General features: G+C 44.9%; 1 protein-coding gene across 2 annotated transcripts in view; it reads right to left on the bottom strand.

Moving 5' to 3' along the window:
* Nucleotides 1-9129: 9129 nt before the first annotated feature.
* Nucleotides 9130-11659, bottom strand: part of E2F5 (E2F transcription factor 5) — a 147491-nt gene continuing 144961 nt past the window's right edge. For both annotated transcript variants that reach the window (XM_029591583.1, XM_029591584.1), the window contains exon 9: nucleotides 9130-9303. In XM_029591583.1, coding sequence (XP_029447443.1) covers nucleotides 9194-9303 — 110 coding nt within the window. In that variant the 3' untranslated portion in view covers nucleotides 9130-9193. The remainder of the gene's footprint in view (nucleotides 9304-11659) is intronic.

The raw sequence follows: 11659 nt of genomic DNA, 5'->3' as shown, positions 1-11659 counted from the left end.
GAAATGGAGGAAAGCATGATCATACACAACAGAATAAAACAAAGAAAAAGTCCAGAAAAAAAATATTTTAGATACTACAGTATGTTAAAAAAAAAAAATGGGGCACTTCCCCCTCAAAAATGTTTTTAAATGGATGAATCAGAACAGTTAGGGCCGAATTTTAAAAAGCCTATGCGCATAGGTGGGGTTGCGTGCATCGGGCCTATTTACAAAGGCCCAGCGACACACATATGTCCCTGGGCTTCAAAAAAGGGGCAGGATCAGAGGCTCCCGGCTCAGCGGCCATTTGCTGCTGTGTTAGGGGATCGCATGCCGGCAGGCTGCCAGCGCACACAACCTGCGCCTGCCCGGAGGCAGATGCAACAGGTAAAACAAAGGTGGGGGGGGGGGAGAGAGGGAGGTTAGGTTAGGAGGTTGGGAAATTCCCTCCGAGGCCATTCCAAAATCAGAGTGGCCTGAGAGGGAAGGCCACGGGCATCGGCACACGCAAGTTGCACAATTGTGCACCTCCTTACGTGCACTGTGCGCATGTTATAAACTTGGGCATCCATGTGCACATGCAACCTTTTAAAATCTACCCCAAAGAGAATAGTTGGACAATTTCTGATGGAGAAGACAATCAATGCACTGGCCAGGCTGGATTATTGCTACTATGAACTAACAGTCAAACCTTTCTTCAACTGCCCCTCTTCCCACCCCCCTCAAAAAAAAAAAAAAAAAAGGGAAGTGGCACACACATTCACCAACTTAAAAGTAGTACTTCAATTGCAAAGTTGAAATGCTCCATGGAAGTGTATCATGTTGAAAGGAGAAAACATTCCCACCATAATTAGGACTAGGCATAAACCAAGAGAGCTTATGGTCCTTTGTTGGTACAACCATAAGCCATTATGCAACCACATTGGGAACATGTATGCTCCCACACAGGCAGAAATATATATTTTTTATGGATTAAAAACAAGTTCTAGCCAAACAATTTGAACTCAAATGGATCACTAATATCAGTGTTTTCCAACTAGTCCTGGAGACACACCTGGCTTTTGGGATAGCCACAATGAATATACTTGTTCCTGTTTGTACCCCAGATCAGTCCAGACAAATGGGTTTTGCATCCCTTCCAGCAGATGGAGGCAGAGAATAAAAACTTTTCGGGCACTGCTACATAAGAGAGTGTGCCACCTGCAGTCCCTCAGTATTTTTCTCTGTCTCCAGCAGATGGTAGAGGTGCAAACACTGCAGTCTGGAGTTACCAGGAAATCAGGAGGAAAAAAAAAAAAAAAGGGGGAGATTCCCATGTGGACGGCTCCCCGAGGTGTTAAGTTCCTTTGTGGGCTATCCCTTGGGTAGAGCAGAGTGAGCAGGGCGTTTGTAATCCCTGTATTAGCTTGGCCCTTGTCTTCAGGGGGGTGAAAGCTAATGGTTCTGGTTTCCTCTCCCCCTCTGGGTCCCTGCCACCATCCGTGCACAGCCTCTCCACCAGAAGCAGGGAAATATTTCATTTTATTTTCCCTTGTTGGTTTTGGGTGTGAGTTTTCCTTTAATTTAGTTTAATAAAAAACAAAAAGGAACAAGCGACAGGAGCAAGTTGAGGCAGTGCTCAGCAGGCTGATTGCTATTTTACTGATGGGTTAGTCGGGGGGTCCAGGTACTTGGTCAGCTCCAGATAGTGCTGCCGACATTTTTCATTGGCAGGGGCTACGTTTAGGCCCACTTTCACTAGTATGGCACCTCCCATGCTGCGTGGGAAAGTTTGCCACAGCTGTGGAACCAATTTTGCCCAGATTGTATCTCTGGGGGAATTGCTGGGGATCGTGGTATCTAGATATCTGGACCAGTGCGGGAGGCCCTGGGAGAGCCTGAAGGGACAGCGGCCATTTTAGCTCCTCGTGGTAGGAGCCAGGCTCCCTGTGGAGGACCTCAGGACTCTCCCTGGTTGAGGGGCCCAGGGGGATGCTGTTCAGGATCAGGGTAGTTCTGATTCAGACAAGTTCTCCAAGGATTTTCTCCTGCTTCTCCATAGATCCTATTTGGCCAAAAAGGAGGTGGAATCCAAGCAGCCACTTCTCAGGAAGGCTCATGGGAATAAGAAGCCTAGGGAGGAGGAGCAGACAGGACTGGGAGGGATCCTGTGGCAGCTTGGTCTCGGACAGACCGCTGATGAGGATGGGGACATGGACAACACGGACAAGTCTGATCAGTTGCAGGGGGGCCAGTGGATCCTGACAAGAACCCTGGGACCACCTTGGGAGATCCAATGCAAGATTTTGATGACATCCTGATTGCCAAAGGGGATGATGGTCAGGCTGTTCGTAAGGAGCAGCTAATTCCCCAAGTGCTGGAAGTGTAGGAGATCAAGGTCACATAAGACGACTGCGACAATGAGGGAGTGAACCCGGTTCTGGATGGGCTTCAGCATCCACCTAAGGCCTTTCCCTTACATAAGAAGGTTAAAAAGTTGGTGGATCGGGAGTGGGAGTCTCCTGAAGCAAGCCTCAAAGTAGCCAGGGCAATGGCTAAGTTATATCTTTTGCCAGAGCAGGTGTTGGAGTCGTGGAGATTCCTAAGATGGATCTGGCAGTGTTAGCGGTCACCAAGAAGATAACCATTCCTGTGGCAGGCTCGACCACTATGAAGAATATCCAGGATCGAAAGCTGGAAATTGTGTTGAAGAGACTGAGGTTTTGGCGTTAAGCCTTCAGGCAGCAGTCTGTGAAAGCCTGATGCAGAGGACCTGGCTTGTGCTTGGTTCTTAAAGCCCATGAGAAAGAGACAGGCTGTGAGATCATTCAGACTTCCCGCGTGAAAGTGGGAGTAGCCTATGTGGTGGATGGCCTGTATGACTTGGTTCGAACACCAGCCACAAATATGGTTTCCGTTGTTGCAGTGCAAAGGCTACTGTGGTTGTGAAATTGGTCCGCGAACGTGTGGTCAAAGACCCGTTTGGTAACCTCCCCTTCAAAGGCAAGCTGCTATTCAGAGAGGATTTAGACTAGCCGATGAACTAGTTAGGGGAGTCTGGAAATAAATTGCCCAATGACAAGATGACCACCAAAGAAGTTTTTTCCACCACGGGCTCTTTTTTTGAGACGCAAGGAGATTTCAGTCAAGCAGAAGTTCCATGCCTTCAGATCAAAAAAGCAAGGATTGGGTAGGCAGCAGTACTTTCGAGTGCAACTTCAGCCTTCCAGGGATGGTGGAACCTGGGGGGGGGGGGGGGGGGGGGGGAGGCCAATGAGGACAAGCTGGTCCACTCTTTTCCAGCAGTTATCAGAGGGAGGCTGTCCCTTTTTCACAAGGAGTGGTCCAGAATCATATCAGACCTGTGGATGCTGGAGATGGTGAGACTGGTATGCCTTAGAATTTTCTCAGCCACTCGGGGACACATTTGTGATCTCCTGTTCCAAGCGGGAAGCAGTGTGGGACACCTTACAGAGGTTGTGTTTTCCACGGAGGGGACGTTTTGGCCCATTCTTGATCTTCAGAAGGTCAATATTGCCCTCCGGGTGCATTTTTGGATGGAAACCTTGCGAACTGTGATTGCGCATAACTGCTAAGGGGAGTTTCTGCTGTCATTAGATCTGACTGAGACCTATCTCCATATTCCCATAAGGGCTGAACACCAGAGGTTCCCGAAGTTCGTGGTTTTAGGGGAACATTTACAATTTTTGTCCCTTCTTTTTGGATTAGCGATTGCTTCGCAAACATTCACAAAGGTGATGGTAGTGGTGGCGGCTGTACCTGGACGATTGGCTCATCAGGGCAAAGTCGTAAGTGGAGTGTCATAGTTCAGTTAGACAGGTTATGCAGCTCCTGGAGTCTTTGGGCTGGGTGACAAATCTAGAGAAGAGTCATTTGGAACCGTCCCAGTCTTTGGAATATCTGGGGGCTCAGTTTGATACCTGGATAGGAAAGGTTTTACTGACCAGGAAGAGCGTGGTCAAGTTACAGCACCAGGTGCTCCAGCGGCTTGAGGTTCCCAGAGTCTGGGACTATTTGCATGTCCTAGGTTCCAGGGCTTCTACACTGGAGTTAGTTCCGTTGGCCTTTGCGCACATGCAGTCCCCTGCCACAGGCTCTGTTATCCCGCTGGAATCTGCTTTCAGAGGAATTTCAGCTTCCTTTACCGCTTTAGGGAGGGGCCAGGTCCAGTCTCTCCTGGTTGTCTCCGACCAATCTGGAGAGAGGAATGAACCTGGAGGTACCAGACTGGGTGGTCGTGACTACAGACGCCAGCCTCAAAAGGCAGGGGGGTGATTTGCCAAGGACGATCAGTCCAGGATCAGTGGTAGACAGAAGAGGCATCTTGATTCATCAGTCATTTAGAGACCAGAGCAGTTTGCAAAGCCTTGCTTGCATTTCTCCCTCTTGTTCACAGAAGGTCAGTGCAGGTGCTCTCGGACAATGTGACTGTGGCTTACATCAATTGTCAAGGCAGGACAAAGTCGACAGCACAGGAGGCGCCACGACTTATTTTGGCGCAGAACCATCTAACAATAGCTGCGTCGCCTGTGGTCGGAGTGGACAACATGCAGGCGGATTATCTCCGCAGATAGCGGCTGGATCCCGGTGAGTGGGAGCTGTCAGCGAAGGCCTTTGCCCTAATTCAGGCCAGATGGGGCAGGCCGGAATTGGACTTCAGGGCAGTTCCAGGAAATGCGAAGATGGACAGATTTTTCAGTCGCAGGAGAGAAGTCTGCTCAAAGGATGTTGATGCTCTCATTTAGCTGTGGTCGACAGAGATGCTGCTGTACGTTTCCCCCATGGTCTCTCTTAGGGAGAGTGTTGTGTTGAATCTATCTTCATCCAGGCAGGGTGAGTCTAGCGACTCCTGAGTGGCCTGGGCGGCCGTGGTTTGTAGACCTGATTTATCTAGTGTTAAATGGTCCCGTGCGCTTAGCACATCTGCCGGGGTTGTTTTGTCAGGGACCCGTATTTTCAGACTGGGCAGATCGCTTGTCTAGTGGCCTGGCTTTTGAAAAGCAACAGCTCCACATTTGGGGATACTCAGAACCTGTGATTGGCTACCTTGCTTCAGGCAAGGAGGGCTTCTACTTCTCTGGCGTAGGTCCGGTTTGGAAAGTATTCAAATCCTGGTGTTTACAGAATAACTTGCAAGTTTTATCCTTCTTACAGAGCGGTCTACGAGTTAGCCTGTAAATCCCTTAAGGTTCAAGTAGCAGTCTTACAGATAAGGTATGGGGAAGGATGTTGGCAGCCCATCCGGATGTAGTGTGTTTTCTAAAAAGAGCTAAGCATCAGATTCCTCCAGGCCATAAGGTATGCGCGGCTTGGGGCTTTAACCTACTTCTTAGAGTTCTGTGTGGCCCTCCATTTGAACAGATTAGGAGGACCTAACCTTATAGTCAGTTTTTCTGTTGGCGATCTGTTCCATTAGGAGGATTTCCTGAGCTACAGGTATTATTGTGTAGAGATCCTTTCTTAAGGAATTCGGAGGATGGGGGTATTGTTGTGTACAGTGTCACCTTTTCTGCCGAAAATGGTTTCATCCTTTCATCTTAACCAGACGGTTGAGCTTCCAGCCTTTCCGAAGTTGTTTCAGAACACTTCTATGGCAAAGGAGTTGCAGTTATCGGATGTGTGGTGGATTTGTAACCTTAAAGGTATTGCAACAGAATCCATTTCAGAGATCAGATCATCCTTTAGTCCTGTTTAGTGGAGCAAAGAAGGGAAATAAGGTTTCCAAGAGCATGACTGCCAGATGGCTGAAAGAAGCAATAAATAATACAGCTTACATCTGTTATGTAGATTGGTGCTGGAAGGATTGAGGCCACATTCCACTAGGACACAGGCAACTTTATGGGCGGAATATCAATTGATTTCTTCGCAAGAGATCTGTCGGGCGGCGACATAGTCTTTTCACACTTTTACCAAAGCATTACCGCCTGGATGTGCAGGCACCAGAGGAGGCGTCTTTTGGGAAAACAGTGCTATGCGTGGGTCTTTCGGGTTCCCACCCAGTATAAGGGAGCTTGGGTACATCCCACTTGTCTGGACTGATCTGTGGTACCACAGGAACAAAAATTATCAGGTAAGAACACATTTTCCTATATTGGAGACCCCATGTATGCAAATCTCATGCTTAGTCATCACAGATATTCTAAAAACCAGACCCATACAAGATATGATTGGGAACAACCATATATTACAGACCTAAATGTGATGTCTGCATGCTGGATGGGAAACCAACATTCTGATTAAATCTCTTCATTCTATTGTTCTCCTGAACACAGAAAATCTGTAAAGCAGTTTACAGGAGTTTATGTGCTATATAAACTAAGAAATGGGAAATTTCTTAAATAGTTTTGTTTGGTATTTGTCTTGCACAACACAAAATTGCAACTTATGTTGGTCCCATTTCTCCATGGTAATATGATAATGGGGACTGTATTCATGTAGTAAGATTACGAGTCAACTTCCCACAAATCATAGGACGATGTTTAACATAAACACAGATATAAAACTAGATCTGTTTCCTTGGGGACTAGATGGCGGATTTACACAGTGTTACAAAAGGTTTTTTTTCTGTCACATGTTCAAGTCCAGTTCAGCTCAGTAGTGTCTATTACCATCTGAAAGGAATTGGTAAGCAGTTCCATCCCCACTGCACAGGTATGTAGTGCTAGAACATCATAATTTTGCACACTGGCCTTTCTGATTGTGAAACTAAAGAACTGAATTATCCTCACATGTCATGGTGATCTCTCCAAAGCCAGGATTAATGATAAATAGGGCAGTATGAAGGAAAGCAAAGCTGCTTACCTGTAAAAGATGTTCGCTATAGACAGCAGGACAAATCACCGACGCAAGTGGGGTGATGTTATTGGATGGCACAGAGACAGAACAGGTGCTCTCAGAGCAAGAGTTCCTGTAGAGCTGCTCCGTGCAAGTCTTAGTCTTTTTATAAGCTAGACTTCAGCTCTACAGGGAGGGAGAAGGGGGGATTGTGTGGCTGTGTCATCCTGTCCTTGAATAGGTGCAGAGTGAAGATGTGCTACAAAAGAGGAAGTTGCTCATACTTGAGAAGCTTTAACTTTCTTGAGAAAGTGAATTCCCAAGAGTTAGTAAGCAGGTAAAAAGGGTTTAACCGGCAAACCTCGTTTACTTGGATATAAAAAATAGAAAGACAGTTAAGATTTTGTTAGGGTTGGATCTTTCAGTATGAAATGGAGCTCTTCTATAGGCCAAGGTATGACAGGCTTGTTAAGCTTTGTTTGAATCAATCCATAATACTACCATCATTTTACCAAAACCTCATTCTAAGGAACTTGAGAAACTATTTTTGGTAGAAACTTAGGATGAGTTTTCAGTACTATATTTTTGAAAATTTGTATATAATGGTACTTGTACCAGTAAAGTCTGGAGTTCGCAATATCCATAAGCAGAGGACACCACTATCAAAATAATACTTTCCACGTTAAGAATTTTAGAACAATTGATGCAATAGGTTCTTAATTTGGAGAGTTATCAGATTGAGGTACCATTGCATCAGTGGATTGCTTATGGAAGGATGAATATGAAAGGCCTCTAACTCTGTTACAATAGGGAAGATGGAACGATTCCTCTATGAGAAAAGGCTAAAAAGGACTCTTCAGCTTGGAAAAGAGGTGACTGAGAGGGAAGATATGATAGTGGTCTATAAAATGAGTGGAACGGAACATGAATCAGTTGTTTATGCTTCAAAATATACAAAGCCTAGGAGACAATGACGTTACCAAAATGTACATTTAACATTAATGAGAAAATATTTTTTTCATTCAACGCATTAAAGTGGATTTGCAGGAATCTACTGCTTATCCCTGGGAATTGGTTAAGGTGCCTATGGTGAAGTGGATAGAGTTTTTTCATGAATTTATATACAAATTCTAGCCACAATTGTTCCATGAAAAAGGATGGCTTTTCCAGGTTAAACTGAAGTGTTACTAAGGGTGTGTCAGATTCTGGCACTATTAGAGAAGAATGTGGTTTTTGTTTCTTCAGTGCCAAGTTTCTGGTCAAACAGGCAATAGCACTAAGAGTGTCAGCACAGAGGTAGATGGTGCTGATAACCTCTGCTCCAAACCAGCAGGAAGTCAAAACCTGATATTCAGGTTTGGTTGGCACTGGGTTTTTCTGCACCAATGCTTTACTTGTACGGCAACTAGTCTTATGCGTCAAAAGGGATCCTTTCTTGTCCCTGCTTTAAATCAGTACCCAAAGGAGTAGTCATGACTGATGGTTTGGAGACTCTGACCTTTTTTCTTATGAGGTACTAGTCTAGGATTTGGTCTTTTTTCTGCAGAGGAGAGGACTCTCCTATTTTAGCTTTAATTCTTCACACAATAAAGCCCACAGGACCATCCTTCTGCATATTGCAGTTACTTAGGTGTAGAGCCTCAGGCAGTTGTGTGGTTAAACTTAGCACAAGAAAGGTTGCCATCCTGACACATGGAAGTGAGAAAAAAATATATTTTTTTTCTTTGTAAGAGAGACTCCACAAAAAGTGAACTAAACAAAACCAAATGGAAAAAAAAACTGGAAAAAGTTTTAGGTGGCAGAAAAAATGTCTTTTCACTGCTGGAAGAAAAATGACCGAGGAGATTTGTGCAGAGTAACTGCATGAGAAGCCCCATGCATGCTAAGAAAGACTTCTGAGCTCTGAGATAGTACGTTCCACATAAGAGCCCTTCAATGACATCACCCCCTTATGTAGCTGATTTTGTTCTGGCTAAGCTTGTACTGCTATCTGTGCTCTACCTGTCTTGCAGAATTTAAAGAATAATTTACAATGGTCCCTTAAAGAAAAACATGCTTCCTGGGGATGACAAACTAAAGTGATGTACAGGTGACATGCCCATGCCATTAGGATGAATATTTCTTCATGGAGATTGTTTTCATTCTCCTGGTTATTAGCCACCAGAACTCCTTAATGGAAGTGGTCTTGCGTGCACTTTGAGGTATACATACAGTGGAAAACACCAGAAGACTATATATTCACTCTCCCTTCAGAGATCAAAGTCCTTTTTTCTGGTATAACATTGCATTGCAGGAAGGGTAAATCGTAAGAAAAGAAAAGTACAAAATTTTCAGAGTCAATGAACTAGAAATTACACAATGACTACATTTAAATACTTAGATTATGAAGAAGTCTAGGGTGTTAGAGGTAGATAAGACTGTCCACATGTATGTACAGAATCTAATAATTTAGTATCTGCACATCAAAAAGATCACAGATTCCTTCACTATCATCCAGGTTAAAGTTGTAGTCATCTCCAGGTGTTGGGGATAATCTCAGAAGAGGAAAAACTGCAAGAAAAAAAATATGTTCAGTATCCTCACATGTACAAGGGGGAATCAAATTAGATTAATTTTTGTATAGTATCTAACAAGTTTATATTTAACTTCACTCTCCTTTTTATAGATGTCCCTGTTAAAAATCAGTCTGTTAGATATAGCAAATGTTGCTTACCTGATGTAACAGGTGTTCTCACAGGACAGCAGGATGTTAGTCCTCACAAATGGGTGACATCGAGGATGGAGCCCACCACGGAAAACTTCTGTCAAAGTTTAATAGAACTTTGACTGGCCCCTACTGGGCATGCCCAGCAAGGCACTGACCCTGCAGCCAGCAGGGGTCTCCCTTCAGTCTGATTTTCAAAGCTACAGGCAGTGCCTAAAAAAGTAAAAACTAAAACGAACCCAACACCGCGGGGTGGCGGGCGGGTTTCGTGAGGACTAACATCCTGCTGTCCTGTGAGAACACCTGTTACATCAGGTAAGCAACATTTGCTTTCTCACAGGACAAGCAGGATGGTTGTCCTCACAAATGGGTGAGTACCGAGCTGAGGATGTCCTGGCTTGCACCAAATGCACCCAACGACGTGCAATAGGCACAACAACTGGGGTGGAATTTGGGAAAGGGCATCCGCACCCTACTGGGAAGGTGGAAGGGTGTTGGTACATCATGAATAATAATAATAATAAATAATTCATAAAGCCATTAATAATATCGCACCTTTATCTCTACTAACTCCACTTCGTCCACATTTATCCTCCAGACCCATCAGAAATGCCTACAAAGGCACACTAGTCGCAGCTCCAGTTAAATCAACACTAAGAAAAAGAGCACTCTCATCTGCGGGACCCCATCAATGGAATGATCTCCCACCAGACCTACGCCTCGAACCCAGTCTACCAGAGTTCAAGAAAAGGTTAAAAACCTGGCTCTTTAGGCAGGCTTTCCAATTACCAGAGTGTAACTAAGCTCCTCCTCCTGACTCTCAGATCCTTCAGATCCTTTCATTATATTCTGGTATAATATTATATTCTGGTATAATGTTTTGTAGCCCGGTTGTTGCTACTAAAGTTCATTGTAAAAAGTTGAACACACGCTCTGTTTAATATCAATTGTTAACTATTATGGTTCTATGTTTCTTGTAATAAGCCCAGGGTGGAACCTCCCATCCAGGGTATCTTATTGTTTAATGTAAACCGGACTGATTTGTATTGTATACAGGAATTCCGGTATATAAAAATTAAAAATAAATAAATAAATAAATAAATGTTGGAAAAAGGTTACGCAAGACAGATTGGCCGAAGATGGAGTCCTGTCTTCCAGCTTTGTCCAAACAATAGTGGGCTGCAAAGGTATGGAGAGAACTCCAGGTTGCAGCCCTGCAGATGTCAGGAAGCGGCACCGATCGAAGGTGTGCCACTGAAGTCGCCATGGCCCTCACAGAGTGTGCTTTTACACGGTCTTGAAAAGGAATGCCAGCTTGCTGATAGCAAAAAGAAATGCAGTCCGCCAACCAGGAGGAAAGAGCCTGCTTACCCACAGGTAGTCCCAACTTGTTAGGATGGAAGGAGACAAACAATTGAGTGCTCTTCCTGTGAGCAACTGTACGGTCTAGATAAAACGCTAGAGCTCGTTTACAGTCTAGGGTATGCAGAGTCTGTTCCCCAGAGTTGGAATGGGGCCTGGGAAAAAAGATAGGTAGTATGATGGATTGATTGATATGAAATGCAGAAACTACCTTAGGTAAAAATTTAGGGTGAGTGCGGAGCACCGCCCTGTCTTGCAGGAGTTTAGTGTAAGGCGGATAGGTGACTAAGGCCTGTAACTCACTAACCCTGCGAGCTGAAGTGATAGCCAATAGGAATAATACTTTCCATGTGAGATACTTCAATTCACAGGAGTGCAGAGGTTCGAAAGGTGGTTTCATTAGACGACCAAGAACCAGATTAAGGTCCCAAGATGGGGCCGGAGGACGTAAGGGTGGCTTCAGATGGAGCAAGCCTTTAAGAAAGCGTGTCACCAGGGGTTGTACTGAAATAGGGACACCTTCTATACCTTTATGGAAGGCGGCTACCGCACTGACATGCATCCTAATGGAAGAGGTCTTTAGACCAGATTCTGATAGGTGCCATAAATAGTCCAAGAACTTAGAGATTGGACAGGAAAGGGGATCAAGGGACTGAGAAGTGCACCATGATGTGTACCTTTTCCCATTTATATGAATAGGATCTTCTGGTGGAGGGCTTTCGTGAAGCTATCAGGACACGAGAAACTGAATCCGAAAGGTTAAAAGGCTGAAGGGCTAACCTTTCAACATCCATGCCGTCAGGGACAAGGCTTGGAGGTTGGGATGGAGGAGGCATCAGT

This window comes from Rhinatrema bivittatum, chromosome 2 (genome assembly GCF_901001135.1).
Source record: "Rhinatrema bivittatum chromosome 2, aRhiBiv1.1, whole genome shotgun sequence".
Classification (NCBI taxonomy): domain Eukaryota; kingdom Metazoa; phylum Chordata; class Amphibia; order Gymnophiona; family Rhinatrematidae; genus Rhinatrema; species Rhinatrema bivittatum.
This window is presented reverse-complemented; position numbering and strand designations above follow the sequence as displayed.